This window comes from Panthera onca, chromosome X (assembly GCF_046562875.1).
Source record: "Panthera onca isolate mPanOnc1 chromosome X, mPanOnc1 haplotype 2, whole genome shotgun sequence".
In the NCBI taxonomy this organism is placed as follows: Eukaryota; Metazoa; Chordata; class Mammalia; order Carnivora; family Felidae; genus Panthera; species Panthera onca.
The window spans coordinates 96374979-96391174 of record NC_138357.1 but is presented as its reverse complement, the minus strand read 5'-3'; the positions used below and the strand labels follow the sequence as shown (position 1 = coordinate 96391174).

Genomic DNA, 16196 nt, shown 5'->3' with positions numbered 1-16196 from the left:
TCAACATTGTACTTTGTTTCCCTCTCATTCTCCTTTTAATAATGATGACTTCATATCGTAAAGGCTTTTATAATTCACAAAGCACACTATTGTACTTTATTGCCTCTGACTCTTACAAACACCTTCAGAGGGAGATATGAAAGTAATTCTTATCTTTATTTTGAAGTTGAAGTAACTGAGACCCAGAGAGGTTAACTCATATGCCCAGTGACATCTGGTAAGCAGCATGGCTGAGTTTTCCTTCCTTCCTTTCACTCTTTATCTCTTTTCTTTCTCCTTCCTCTTCCTCTTCCTCGTCCTCTTTTGCTGGCACTTGCTATTTTGTGCTCATGTTTTCTTTTATTCATTTAACATAATATCTATTATGTTCCAGGCGCTACGTTGCAGTAAAATGCACAGCTGAACAAAGCATATATGGTCTTGCCCTAATGGAGATTATAGAGGAATTGGCAAGACAAACCTTAAACTAGTTTAAAAAAAACCCTACCGAATAAAGGTAAAATTAAAAATTATAGGAGTGACTGGGTGTCTCAGTCGGTTGAGCATCTAACTCTTGATTTCTGCTCAGGTCATTATCCCAGGGTCATGGGATCAAGCCCCACATTGGGCTCCATGCTGAGCATGGAAACTGCTTGGGATTCTCTGTCTCTCTCTCTGTCTCTCTCCCTCTCCCTCTCCCTCTCCCTCTCCCTCTCCCTCTCCCCCTCTCTCTCCCTCCCTCCCTCCCTCCCTCCCCCTCTCCTCTGCTCACATGCTAGCAGGCTCTCTCTAAAATAAAAATTACAGGGAGTGAGAATGAGATGGGTATCTGCTGTAGATTTTGTCGTCAGAGATAGCCTCTCTGGGGAAGCAGAAATAAAGCTCAAGTAAAAAGGATGTAGGGAAGTCAGGTGAAGAACCAGCCAGATGAAGAACTAGGCTGGACTTAGCAGTGAGGATTGGCTAAGTGATGCTGCAGTAACAGCCTCAAACTTTCAGTGGCTTAAAGCAATGAAGGTTTATTTCTCATTTGTGCTACGTATCCGGAAGAGGATGGCTGAGGACTCTACTTCATAGCATCCTCAGACCAGGATTTAGACTTACAGAGTGGAAACTATCTGGGACATTACCATTCTCCATGCAAAGAAGAGGGTATGTGCTAAACCACGCATTCACTCTAAAGCTCTTACCTGGAATCACACACCACATTTTGTGGACCGGTGCAGGTCACAGGACGACGTTTAATGTCAGGAGGGCAGGGATGTGCCATCTGACTTGTTATACTTTCCCAGCCTCCCTTGTAGCAAGTGGTGGTGATATGACAGTGCATGATCAAGGAACCCAAGGAGAAGTCTGAGGTGAGGAGCTCTAAGTCAAGTTTTGTTTTCCTGTTAAGAGACAGGTACAGCTGACACAGCTTGCCCCTTCCTCCTGTCTTTTTACAAAAAAAATTTTTAAATGTTTTTATTTTAGAGAGAGAGAGTGTGTGGGGGAGGAGGGGGGTACACAGAATCTGAAGCAGGCTCCAGGCTCTCAGCTGTCAGCACAGAGCCCCACAAAGGGCTTGAGCTCACACAGGGCTTGAACTCACACACTGTGAGATCATGTCCTGAGTCGAAGTAGAATTAAGCTCACTGAGCCACAACCCACCCCACCCCTTCCTCCAGTCTCAAACAAGGATGCTGTTCTCCTGCTGGCTGGCCATTTTGCATAAGAATAAGTCACACCTTGAACATAGGGGACCATTAGGACGAAAGGATCCTGAGTCTTTAATGACCTGATTTGCAGCTCAACTAATGCAAGAACTTACTAATTCTGGATTTCTTGTTATGTAGGGAAAAAAACGAAACCTATTTTTAAGCCTGTTACTTGGAACCAGAAGCATTTCTAGCTTACGTGGTTGGGGGGGGGGTGCGGTGATGAATAGATACTGTGCTCGAAACCCAGAAAGTCAGCTTCCTCAGATACCTTTCTGAGACTGGGTCAGCAAGGCAGGAACAAAAGGAGACCCGCCTTGCTTTTTGTAAATGCTGGCTAGTAAGGCAGAGGGAAGAGCCTTCTCTCATCCTGTTCCTCTCTTCTAGCTGCCTATACTCCCTTTCTCCTTGGTGTTAATTCTCCACTTGCATACTTTCTTTTCCCAGTTGCAATTACCCTCCCTCGAACCTTCCTCCTCTTCTTGAGTGTCTGAAAATGGTTATGTCCATTTAATGTAAATTATCCTAGGCATGATTAAATTAGGACAATTGCTAAGAGAGATCTGAAAAATCAGCAGGCTGTTTAGTATTTTGTGCCAGTCTATGGAAGTCTTCCCATCTTTTCCCACAGTCTCAGAGATAGCTCCTAGAGTATGTGGGACAGTTAGCAACAATTGCCTTAGAAATTCCATTACTATGTTGGGACCTTTACATTCTTGTTTCCTTGTGGCATGATTTACATGGTGCCCCAAGTCTTTTCAGACTTTAGAAATGCCCTAGGTCAAACCTGATTGCTAAATAGAGTCTTATCAGTAGAGCACAAAGAAAGATGCGATGAAAATGTTTCACTCTATGGCCATAATTTCTCCAAGTGGTCTCACCCATTCTGTGGAACTAAGTGATTAAGGAACTGGTAAGTGATTCACGCAAGTGGTCGTGGAATTTTTTTTTTCCAGAAGAGGATCTGCCCACCAGCCTATTCAGCTAGGACTGCTATCCATGATTGCTGTCTTTGCTCTACCCATTTTAATTTGTTTCTTTATCATTGTTGCATGAATTGTTGTAGATTTCAAATAAGCAATGTTTTATTTCTCCTGTGCCCTGAGGTGTTCAGACATCTGTTGTGATTCTCCGGACAATATAATCGTGGTCTTCGAATGAGAACTCATTTTGTTATCTTAAAGCTTGTAGCTTCTGCAAGTTTTCAAAAGCAAATTATGTGGAGCTTTTCTTACATTCAATTTCTTAAGCCAGTTGTTCATGGGGGAAAAAGGGCATAAGGGTACTTTGTAAGCTCTAAATCAGGGATTAGGAAAATTTGCTGTGGGTTCTTGTCATCTGCGTTTTGGTGGACAAGAAGGAGGACTTGAGAGCATTCTGTATGGCTGCCTGTTGTAACGAATGAATCATCTTGCATCATTTGTCCTCTTCTTAACTAACATTGAGGATACTGGGAATCCTTAGCAGATCATCCTGTTTTCACTCATTTTTTGTCTTTGAATGCCAGAATGCCCAGCATACACTAGGCAGTCAAGAAATGTTCGTTGGATGAATGGATGAGACAGTTAATCAAAGGTTTTGGAAACCTTATTCCTTTTTTAAACTCCCCGTTAGGAATCTCTCATCAGACTAGCAATTAAAAAACCTAGTTTCTGGTTTTGTATAACAGAGCTCAGTACCACAAATGTAAAAGGAAATGTTATGTGATGTATGAAGTGATCCCGGGTTGTTTGTTTCTTCTGGAACATAGAAATGTTGTGTTCAAGAAGGGTCTGGAGATGAGCCTATCTTTTAGAGTATTGTTTCTCCAAATTTGGCAGTATATTAGAATAAATAGTCACACGTTGAAAAAATATCAGAGTGGGGGGGGAGGGGAGACTAGAGAATCAGTACTTTTAAAAATCCTCCCAGGTAGTTTCCGGCATATAGCCAAATTTGAGCACAGATGGTCCAAAGCTGTGCCTCTGAAACTCGGATCACCTGGAGATTTTGTGACTATGCAGACTCTGATCCACTAGGTCTAAGGTGGGGCCTGAAATTATGCATTCCCAGTAAGTTCCCTGTTGCATCACTTTGAATAGCTCATTTCTAATGTGTATATTTAAAAAATTACGTGTCAGGCATTAAACAAAGGGACGTAGAACTAGCATTTATTTAGTATATGCCAGGCACCATGCCGGTAACTTTACGTATATTATCTTGCTCAAAGTTAAAAACAATCACGTAAGAACATTATTACCCCTATTTTAGAAATGAAGAAATTAAGGTTTAGCTGACAAATCATTGCCTCAGTTTGGACAGCTGATTCCTGATAGAACATACAGGTCGGCGGTAGTTGTCGGAAACCATCCAATGCTGAGAAGTGTTGGGACATGTCTTTGTAGAAAACTGTTTATTGGATCGTTTGGGCAAAGTGTCAGTGATTTCACACTCTTGCTTCATGTAGTGTATCCAGGCAGGTAAGGAACATGGTACTGGGCGAGCTGCCAGATGGGTTGTACTCCCGCTGTTAAGATATCGGAGACGTACTGGTGAAGTTAGAGTAGAATGTGAATCAGTACTAATAGCAAAATAGTAGAGGCGGTGGAGGATGTCCGAATTCAAACGTAAAACACAAACGCTGTGGTTTTCAACTACTGATATCGAAAGATTACTGATGTTAGAGAAAGAAATTGTGTTTCCTCAAAGCATTTGGCTCTGACTCCTTGATTCTCTCAAGTGTTCTTCCAAGTGAAAATACCCCTTAAGTGAAGAGAGCTCTGTACCTCTGTTTTCTTTTTGTGTTCAGCGATGTTTTTTCTCCCTCTCCTTCCAGGAAGCTGAAAAATGAACTCTTAGAAGCAAAACGTAGAAGTGGGAAGACTCAACAAGAAACCAGCAGAGTCTGTGTCTACTGTCAGAGAAACCTGGGCTTAATATTCGACCGAGGAGACCCGTGCCGGGCCTGCTCACTGAGAGTGTGCAGCGAATGTCGGGTCTCGGGCCTTGACGGCAGCTGGCAATGCACCATCTGTGCCAAAGTCGCGTGAGTTTCTTGTCTTTGTGTGGAATTCCAGATTTGATGACTGAAACGATTGGAGTGGGGAAAGAAAAACAGAAAAAAGTATTTAAAATTTAGGGATAGAGAGTAGAATACAAATATAGCCCAACACAGGCTCAGCAATGCCTTTGTAGAATTCTGGAGAGGGGTGTGTGTGTGTGTGTGTGTGTGTGTGTGTGCGTGCGCACACGTGTGCATGAGTAAGCATACACTAGCAAAATAGAGAACAATATTTTTAAAGACTGTAAAACAGTCAAATTGGAAGCCTGGCAGAATGAGGTCTCTTTCTACATTTGAAAACCATGCACAAGCTTTCTTCACTTATAGCCCCACTTGGCTCACATGTCTTCTCAGAAGGCACAGGCAGTTCCCTGAAGCCATCCTTAGATGTGTGGGGTGACTGGCAGGAAGAGTATGAAATATCCATCCAGCCTGCTTTCCACGTCACATGCGGGGCAAAGCTTTTTCTGTGTCTATTGAAATGAGCATATGGTTTTTATCCTTTCTCTTATTGCTGTGATGTATCACATTGGTTGATTGATTTGTGAATATTGACCCCCTGCCTTGCATCCTAGGAATAAATCCAGGTTGAGCATGGTGAATGATTTCTTTAATGTGTTGTTGGATTCAGTTTGCTAGTATTTGTTGAGGATATTTGCATCTATACTCATCAAAGATATTGGCCTGTAGTTCTCTTTCTTTTTTATTTGTAGTATCTTTATCCTGTTTTGGTATCAGGGTCATGCTGACCTCATAGACTGAATTTGGAAGGTTCTTCCCTCTACTATTTTTTTTAGTACTTTGAGAAGAATAGGTATTAGCACTCCTTAAATGTTTGGTAGATTTCAACTCTGAAGCCACCTGGTTTCTTGGGAATTTTTTGAGAACTGATTCAATTACAATTGCTGATAACCTGTTCACATTTTTTTATTTCTTCCTGATTTAGTTTTGGGAAGTTACATGTTTCTGTGAATTTATCCATTTTTCTAAGTTGTCCAGTTGTCCATATAATTTTTTTATAATATTCTCTTATAATTCTTTTGTATTTCTGCGGTATTGGTTGTTATTTCTCTTCTTTCATTTCTGTTTGAGTCCTCTCTCTTTTGCCCCCACCCCCACGCTTTAGGCATATATTGTCATACTTGATATTGTATTATTTCATGATTACCTTGATTGAATTTTATAGATAGGCTTAATTTTACTGGTTTTCTGCTTCCTACTTTTCTTACTCCTGCCTATGGTCTTTCTTTTCCACTCATTGAATCTCCTTTAACATTCCTTGTAGGATTGGTTTAGTGGTCATGAATTCCTTTAATTTTTGTTTGCAAAACACTTTATCTATCCTTCTGTTTTGAATGATAGCCCTGCTGGATAGAGTATTCTTTGCTGCAGGTTTTTTCTTTCAGTACTTAGGCTATATCATGCCACTCCCTTCTGGCCTGCCAAGTATCTGCTAAAAAAAAAAAATTAGCTCAGGGAGCCTGGGTGGCTCAGTCGGTTAAGTGTCTGACTTCAGCTCAGGTCATGATCTCACAGTCTGTGAGTTTGAGCCCCATGTCGGGCTCTGTGCTGATAGTTTAGAGCCTGGAGCCTGCTTTGGATTCTATGTCTCCCTCTCTCTCTGCTTCCCCCCACACACACTTGTGCTCTGTCTTTCTCAAAAATAAATAAACATTAAAAAAAGAATTTACAAATTTCTTGGAAATTACTTAGAAAGTCCACAGTTTATATGTTTTCTATTCATTTCTTAAGGGTCTCACTGAGATCCTCCACTCTTCTCAAACCCAGTGAGTATCTCTATGATGATTGCTTTAAATTCTCTATCAGGCATACTATTTATTTCCATCTTGTTAAGCTCTCTTGCTGTGATTTTGCCCTGTTCTTTAATTTAGGGCACGTCCCTCTGTCTCTTCATTTTGTCTAACTCTCTGTGTCTGTTTCTATGTGTTAGAAAAGTCAGCCATGTCTCCTGCTCTTAATAGTGGTAGCCTTATGAAGAAGAAGTCCTAGAGTGCCCTGCGATGTAGTGTCCCCTTTTTACCAGAACCTGGTGCTTCAGGGGTGTCTCCTATGTGTTATGTGCACTCTACTGTTGTGGCTGAGCCAATTTGCCTTCAGTACACTTGTCTGCAATGGCTCTCTTTGCCTGTTGTGGGCAGGGTTTGGTCTCTCTGGGGTTAGTGGGCCACTCTGAGGCTGTCTTATGCTTCATTTAAGTCAGACCTGGCATTTGCCAGGTATCCAATGGCACCGAACTGCAGGGCACTCTCCCTGAGTTGTCCCCTGGGAATCTTTTGTTGGTGAGCGGTCCCTGCAGTCAGACCAGGTGTCTTCCCCCCAGCCCACTGTTGGGTCTGTAGTGGTGTGTGTAGTTATCTTCCCCTCTTCCTGGGGCAGGGGTCACTTTGGAGTTTCACCGGCCTCTGTCAGGGCTGCTTTCACACTGCTAGGCTTGTGGCAACACTTTGGATGAGCTCTGGTCAAAGCGTATTGGAGGCGGCAGGTCCATAGAAGAATGCTAGGGCATGGCACACTGTTAGCAAGTTGATTCCCATAGATGACTGTGTGTCTAGATTGGGGGTGGAGCAAGAGAGGGAAATGGTGCCTTCCAGCAATTTTGTTCTGGAAGTCTCCCAATGATCGCTGCCCCTCCGGCACATGCTCTGAGATTAAGAAACAAGTCTCCGTCCCATATACCTCAGGTGTTTTTCAAACTGCTTCTCTGCTTTATCTCAGTGGAGCTGTTTGTTGTGCTCCTTAAGGATGGGGACTCAGTTTCCTTTCCCCCTCCTGGCTGTCCCAGAGCCACGCCCTCTGATTTTTAAAGTTCCAGGTGTTAAGCCCCGCTGATTGTAAGAACTCCGAAAATAAGGTCCCTCTGGTTTTCAAAGCCAAATGTTACGGGTTTTGTCTTCACCATGCAGGTGCCTGGTGTGGCGATCTCCTCCTCCATGCCTGCAGTGTCCCTTTCTCCCAGGGACAGTCCTGTGAGTCTGTTTAGCTCCGAACTGCATCTGTGCTCTTCCTACCCTCTTCAGTGTGTCCTCTTGTCCACATTTAGGTGTGGAAAGTCAGCTCCGCCAGTCTTTGGGTCATTCTCTGGTTAAGTACACTGGTGTGGGTGTTACCTAGTTGTATCCATGGGATGAGGTGAGCTTAGGAATCCATCTTCCTCAGAATTCCCAAATCTGTATTCATTTTCTAAATGAAGTTTAGTCATCTGCAAATCAGGATGCAAAAATAATGTTAGACATCTTAATTTCACATGAAATCAAATCATTTCCTTTGGCTATTTCTCCTTATGCCTGTTGAGAAAAACTATCAAAAGTCGATCACTTTGCTTTCTTGTCGAAAATAACACGATACCTCTGTGAGTCAAGTAAGTAATGCAGAAGTTGCTGTTTTCAACTCTGGATATTTTTTAGAAAGTTTGTCTGAGTGTGTTGTAATAGCTTTCTCCAATTCTGCTCCCCTTAATTTGGCATTTCAGAGTTGGCTATAAAGGCTCTTCCAGTACAGTCAGATACTAAGTCACCAAGGAAATAATAAATTAATGGACAGAATTTTCTCAATTTTAGTTTTGTGTCTACACAATTTTGAGGGACATTTCTCCCTCCCCATTCTTAGTGACCACTAGCAGGCAACAAATCGAATTTAAAAATTAACAAGAAGCAAAGAAAGAGAAATAGAAAAACTTGGATGGAGACTAATGTCCTTGTTTTTTATTGACCCTTATACAAATGGCCTTCTGGGTTTCTTTTATTAGAGTTAACTTACACAAAAGAACACAAGTAACAAGTATACAGCAGAGGTTCTCAATTTCAGCATTACTGATATCTTGGTTGATATAATTTGGAGAGTGACAGTGTCTAAACGCACCGCAGGATGTTTAGCAACATCCCTGACCTCCACCCGCTAGATGCCTGTAGCACCCCTCCTCCACCTTCCATTGTGACAATGAAAAATTCCTGCAGATGGTGCCGAATGTCCCATGAGGAGGAAAATTTGCCCCTGCTGGAGAAGCACTGGTGAACGACTTAGGGAATTGTAACAATTTCTGTGCCGTTATCTCTAAAGTAAAGAAGTAGAACATTATTCATACTCCAGAAGCCTTTCCCATTCCTCCTCCCAGTCACTGCTCCCTTTTTTATCTCCCAAAAAGAAACACTATCCTGCTAATGCCATAGATGAGCTTTGACTCCTTTATACTTTATGTAAACTTAATGACATGGTGTGTATTTGTTTGTTGATAACTTTGTTAACATCATACTTGTGAGACTAATGTATTTTGTCGCCTCTATTAGTCATCTATTCGTTTTTACTGTTTGGTAATGTTACAGTTTAGAAGTATACATGAATTAGGGGCTCCTGGGCAGCTCAGTCGGTTAAGCGTCTGACTTTGGCTCAGGTCATGATCTCATGGTTCGTGGATTTGAGCCCCACATTGGGCTCTGTGCTGTCCACACAGGGCCTGCTTGGGATCCTCTGTCCCCCTCTGTCTCTGCCCCTCCCCTGCTTGCTTGCATGCTCTCTCTCGCTCTCTCTCTCTAAGGTAAACAAACATTAAAAAGAGAAATATACATAAATTGATAAACTATTCTATCATTAATGAATATATGGGATGTTTTCAGTTTTCACCTCTTACAAATAATGTTACTATAAATATTCTTGTACATGTCTCTTAGCACACATGTGTATGCATTTCTGTTGGATATATACATAGGACTAAAATGGCTGTGTCACAGAATACGCATGTGTTCCATTTCAGTAGATGATGCCAGATCAAATTTTAAATTTTCCAGAGTGGTTGTGCCACATTACCTTTTCATTGGCAGTGCACGGACATTGTAATTGTTTACATTTTTACTTTTTTGCTTTTATAATTTTGTTGAATGTATAGTGGAGTAATTTACATTTTCTTTATTACTAATGAGAATGAGAATATTTTCGTATATTTATTGACCATTTGAACATCCTTTCTTGTGAAGTGCTAGTTCAAGTCTCTTGCCTATTTTTCTGTTGTCTTTTACTGACTAATTTGAAGAACCTCTTTATATATCCTGCATACAAACCACGTTGGTTATTTCTGTTATACTTTTCTGACTTGCCTTTTTACTCTTAATGGTGCCATTTAATGAACAGAAATCTCGAATTTTTAGTGGCTCAATTTGTTTATCTCTTCCTGTTTGATTAGTGGGATTTTTTTTTCTATATCCTGTTAAAGAAAACTTTCCCTAACTTTCAAATCATAAAAATATTCTCCTATGTGATCTTCTGTATCGTTATAGGTTTAACTTTTACCTTTAGACCTACAATCTGCCTGGAACTGATTTTTGCGTATGCTTATGATTTAGGGATTTATTTTTATATTTGAATATGTATATGCACATGACCCAGGAACATTCATTAAAATGATCATCATTTTTTCACTGTTCTACAGTGTCACTTTCACAAACCAAGTATTATTTATGACTAATCTAACATTCTGCCAGTGCTGCAGGTTTGATTATTGTAGTTTTAAAATAAAATTTTATATCCAGTAGACTTGCAACCCTGTTCTTTTTGTTCAGAATTCCCTGGTTATTATTGGCCCCTGGCATTTTCATATAAATTTTAGAATCAGCTTAACAGTTCCCACAAAATAAACCCTATTGGCATTTTTATAGGAATTGTATTATATCCACAGATGCTTTGGGGGGAGTATTGACATCTTTCAGAATTTAGTCTCTCTATACATAAACACTATGTGCCTATTTATTTGCTTTTAATTTCTCTCGATAAAACGTTATAGTCTCTGGGTACAACTTTTACACGTTATTAGATTTATTCCAAGTATTTGATTTTTATGTTATTCCAGACAGTATCTTTTTAAAATGTTTATTTTTAAGAGAGAGAGCAAGCGAGCAAGTGCATGAGCAGGGGAGGAGCAGAGAGAGAGGGGCACAGAGGATCTGAAGCGGACCCTAGGCTAACAGCAGTATGCCAAATGTGGGGCTTGAACTCACAAACTGTGAGATCATGATCTGAGCCGAAGTCTGACGCTTGACTGACTGAGCCACCCAAGTACCCCGAATAGTATCTTTTTTAAATTTTATTTTCTAATTGTTGCTATGTGGAAATACAATTGATTTGAATAGTCTGACCTTGTATTTAGCAATCTTTTTTTTTTTTAATTTTTTTTTCAACGTTTTTAATTTATTTTTGGGACAGAGAGAGACAGAGCATGAACGGGGGAGGGGCAGAGAGAGAGGGAGACACAGAATCGGAAACAGGCTCCAGGCTCCGAGCCATCAGCCCAGAGCCTGACGCGGGGCTCGAACTCACGGACCGCGAGATCGTGACCTGGCTGAAGTCGGACGCTTAACCGACTGCGCCACCCAGGCGCCCCAGCAATCTTTTTAAATTTACTTGTTGTTTATAACAGTTTCTGCGGAGCCTTTCAGATTTTATTTATATACAATCATGTCATCTGTGAAGAATGACTTTTATTTCTTCCTTTCTAATACTTGTATCTTTTTTGCCATATTGCATATTTGTTTTGAATTTTATTGCTTTCTGCCTTCTTTATTTGTTTCCTTCTTTTTGCTTTCTTTAGATTTAATGTATCTTTCACTAGTGACTTTTTTGCATCATGGATATTTAATTTAGAAATTGTGAATATAATTAATATGTTTAATAAAAGTCACTTTAAAGCATGGCCAGTCTATAAAAGAAGGTTATTTCAGAATAATATCATTCCATTTCCCTACGTGTATTGGATGACTTTTAGGTGAATAAATGTTATAGCCTTGCGTCCCCCTATGGAATCCTCTCTATGACATTTACTCTGGACTGAGATTTGGATCCCAACTCCTTCTCAAGTGACTTTAAAGCTGTGATGACTCAAACTTTTCAAGTTTCTATATTCCCTGATATTTGAATGGATATATTCTCATCCTTTAGTACATCTAGGTTCCATATTTTATATCTCGTTCTCCTTTTTTCCATTTTTTTCATTAATGATTTTTTTGATTCAGGTGTTTAGATACTTGCTTTCCTAGCCTTTGTTTTTTCTAACATATGCATTTCAGAATATAAATTTTCCTGTTTTCACTGCTTGAGCTGCATCCCACACATTTTTATGTCAATTCATTTTAATACCTTTACTGCATTCTGTTTAATAATTTCCATCATCTTTTTTGGATATGAGATCTTTATAATTGTCTTTTTTCTAATTTTATAAAACTTTATCTCTTTTTGATATTGATTTCTAGCTTAATTCAATGTGGTCAGAGGAAATTCTCTGATTTCAGTCTTTGAAATTTGGCTCAGCAAATGGTCAGTGTTGTTAAATATTTCCTATGCCATTGAAAGAAAAAATTCTGCAGTGTTTATTTGAATATCCTAGATATATCTATTAATGATGTTTGTTAATTGTGTTGTCCAAATCTCCCATATCCTTACTGATTTTTTTAATCTGTGTATTCTATCCAATATTGAGAGAGGTATATACTAACCTCTCTCAATTAATGATTATGGATTTTCTATCTATCCTTTTAGTTCTTTTTTTTAAGATTTTATTTTTAAGTAATCTCTATACCCACTATGGGGCTCAAACTCACAACCCCAAGATCAAGAGTCACATGTTCTACCAACTGAGCCAGCCAGGCGCCTCTCTATCCTTTTAGTTCTGGTAATATTTTATTTATATATGTTAAAGTGATCGTCTTGAGTGCTTAAATATTTTGGATTTTGATATTTTATAGGTGTACATTATGAAAACTTGATCCTGATGGCAAGTTATGATTTTTTTCCTTAACGTTTATTTGTTGTTATGGCTGCAGCAGCATTTTGCGTGTGTGTGTGTGTGTGTGTGTGTGTTTCTTTTAGTGTATGATTGGTAAATCCTCTTTTATCCTTTTACTTTCAACCCTTCTGTTTCCTTATATTTAAGGTGTCTCTTCTGTAAGTAGCATATAATTGTGCACGTGTGTGTTAAATCCTATCCAACAGTTGTCATTAATTAAGATATTTATTCGATTTGTACTAAAAAAGTTACTCATACATTTTACTTAAAATCTACCACCTATTTACTTGCTCTTTGTCCCATGTATTCCTTTCTTTATTTCAAATTATTGGCCTTCATTTAGGTTGTCTAAGTATTTTTTTCTATTTCTCTTCTTTATTATTTATAGATTTTTTTATCACTCATCTAGTGATTACTTGAGAGATTACGACATACATTCTTGACTTACTAAAATCTAATATAAATGAGTCCTTTTGGCAGTTCCAAGAAATACCAGAATGTTAAAATCCTTTAACTCCTTGTACTCCCCTTCTAGTGCTATCATACATGTAAAATATCTGCATATCTATATATCTATACGTAGACATACACATGTATTTGTACTTACAGAGATACACATATACACTTTGTCTTAGCCCATTCAGACAGCTGTAACAGAATAACACTGGCTGGGCGGCTTATAAACAACACAAATTGATTTATCACACTTTTGGAGACTGAGAAGTCCAAGATCAAGGTTCTGGCAGATATGTTGTCTGCTGAAGGCCTGCTTCTTGATTCATAGACAGCTGTCTTCTCATTGTGTCCTCACATTGTGAAAGGGGCAAAGAAAGTCTCTGGGCTCTCTTGATAAGGGCCACAGTCACCTGCCAAGGGCTTTACCCCCAAATACCAGGACATTGGAATTGTGTTTCAACATGAATTACAAGGGGGACACAGACATTCAGACTAACATACTTAATCACATAAGACAGTACTGTTATTTTATAGTTAATATTTACTTAGATTTACTGCACTGTTACCCTTTCCATTGCTCTGTATTTTTATTACTACATTTTGTGCTTCCTTCTGGGATAGTTTTCCTCTTGCCTAAGGGTTACCCTTCAGTGTTTCCTTTAGTGTAGTTCTCCTGGTGATAAATACTCAGTTTTTGTTTTTGTTTTTGTTTTTTTTAGCAATGCTTTACTTTATCCTTAATTTTCAAGCATGTTTTTGCCAGTTACTGAACTCTAGGTTAGAAGTTACTAACTTTCACTTATTTGAAGACCTTATTCCATGGACCTCTGGTTTCCAATGCTTCTGTCAGGAAGTAAGATACCACTATATTGTTGCTTTTTTGAAGGTACTATTGACCCTTGAACAACGTGGGGTTAGGGGCACTGATGCCCCACATAGTTAAAAATCTATGTATAACTTTTGACTCCCTGAAAACTTAATAGCCTCTCTTGACCAGAAGCCTTACCAGTAACATAAACCATTTATTACCACATATTTCGTATGTTACATGTGTCATATACTATATTTTGACAATAAAGTGAGCTAGAAAATCATAGGGAAGAGAAAATACATTTATATTACTGTACTGTATCAATACTGTAAGCTAAGTTTACACCATCTGTTTACAAGATGAATCATCTGTCAGTACCTACATCAATATTGTCTTCTTTGATATAAAATACTGTAGATATTATATATATTACATATATATATTAAAGATATATATGATATCTTTGAATGTTAGAAGATGGTAAGGAAACTAGTACATTGTTCATTGTATGTTAAATATCACTCACCTTATGCCTATGTGAGCATAGGCTGACCACTTCCATACATGTCTTGCACAAAATGTTCCACTCAGTGAATACTTAGGCCATGATGATGATGACACAAAATGTCTCATATGTTTCTTAACAGCACAGTTAATTAGATTTTCACACAGAGACACACACACACATGTAACAGATAAGTTATTAACTCTATGAACATAGAAGTTTATTAACTGTACAGCATGATGATTATTTACTATTCATTAAGTGGAAGTAGATCATCACAGAGGTCTTTGTCCTTGTCGTCTTCATGTTAAGTTGGCTAAGGAGGAAGAGGAAGGGTTGGTTTTGCTGTCTCAGGGCTGGCAGAGGCAGAAGAGGTCGAGGAGGTACAAGAGAAGGCGGGAAAGACAGGCACCCTCAGTGTAACTTTACAGGAATCCATTGTAATTTCTGACTTTTTTGCTTTTTCATTTCTCTAAAAATATTTCTCTATGGTACCAACCCTTCTTTCATGACTTGCTTTAGTTTGAGTGCCCCTATCATAGAAGGGTCCGTGTTGTAAAAGAAACGAAAGCCATGTTGAGTAACTGAGACTCCTCTGCTCAATTAGCTAATTTCAATTTGTTTTCTGGCACCACTTCTTCTATGTCTTACTCTTCATCATCTGCTCTTGTTCAGAAGTGCTTATCTCCATCAAGTCGTCTTCTGCTAATTCCTCTGATGTGATGTCTGTTAGCTCTTGAACTTCTCTAAGATTCATACCTTGAAACCCTTTACTCCTCACCTTTTTTGCCATAACCAGAATCTCTTTCGTGATTTCCTTGGCTGGCTCTGTATAAACCCCGTGAAGTCACGTACAACATCTGTACACAGTTTTCGCCAGCAGAAATTTATTATTTTGGGCTGATGGCTTTCGTGGATTTTCCTATAACAACAGTGGCATCTCCAGTGGTGTAATCTTCCCATGCTTTCATGTTTTCTCTATTAGGGTTCTCTTCCATAATGTTGACAATCCATTCCATAGAGTACCATGTATAATGAGCCTTAAAGGTCCTTATGACCCCCTGCTTTAGAGGCTGAATTAGAGATACTGTGTTGGGGCACAAGTAGACTACTTCATTGGTGTTGAACTCATGGTCTTCTGGGTGGTCAGGGGCATTGTCCAAATCAAAAGAACTTTAGAAGGTAGTACTTTACTGTCAAGGTGTTTCCTGACTTTAGGGACAAGAATCTTTGAAACCAATTTAAAAGCAGGGTTCTCATTGTTAACACCTTCTTGTTGTACAACCAAAACACTAGCAGGTGATGTTTATCTTTTTTCTTTAAGGTTAGGGGTTTAGCGGCTTTATAGATAAGGGCAGTGCTGATGATAAACCCAACTGCATTTGCACATAAAAGTACAGTTAGCCTATCCCTTCCTGTCTTGGATCCTAGTGTTCGCTTCTCTTCGTTACTAACAAATGTCCTTTGTGGTATTTTCCCCCCAGAATAGGTTACTTTCATCTGCATTAAAAACCTATTCGAGCAAATATCCTTTCTCCTCAGTGAGTTTGTAAGTGCTATCTAGAAACTCATCTGCTGCCTCTAAGTTGGCTAAAGATGCTTCTCCTCTTATCTTGACATTTTTTTTTTTTTAAGGCAAACCTCTTTCTAAAATTACCAAACCATCCTTGGCTGGCATGAAATTCTCCAGCTTTAGAGTCTACACCTTTCTTTTGCTTTAAGTTGTCATATCATGATTTCATTTTTTTCCCCCAAATCACGTTAGAGTCTATAGGTTATGCCTTTCTTATGACAGTCCTGCACCTACATAAAAGCTGCATTTTTTTATACAAGGTAGAGAGGTATTTTGCAAAAAGGGCAAGGTTTTCCCACCTGCTGGTGTAACTGCAGCAATGGCTTCATGAGTTTCTTTTTCTCTTTTT

The 16196-nt window shown here is 39.2% G+C and overlaps 1 protein-coding gene across 5 annotated transcripts in view; it reads left to right on the top strand.

Annotated features, from left to right (window-relative positions):
* Nucleotides 1-16196, top strand: part of SYTL5 (synaptotagmin like 5) — a 112323-nt gene that overhangs the window by 17566 nt on the left and 78561 nt on the right. For all 5 annotated transcript variants that reach the window (XR_014136629.1, XM_081792366.1, XM_081792364.1 and 2 more), the window contains exon 2: nt 4492-4701. Coding sequence is in view for 4 of the 5 variants with exons in the window: in XM_081792366.1 (XP_081648492.1) it covers nt 4492-4701 (210 nt within the window). In the remaining variant the exon portion in view is untranslated. The remainder of the gene's footprint in view (nt 1-4491; nt 4702-16196) is intronic.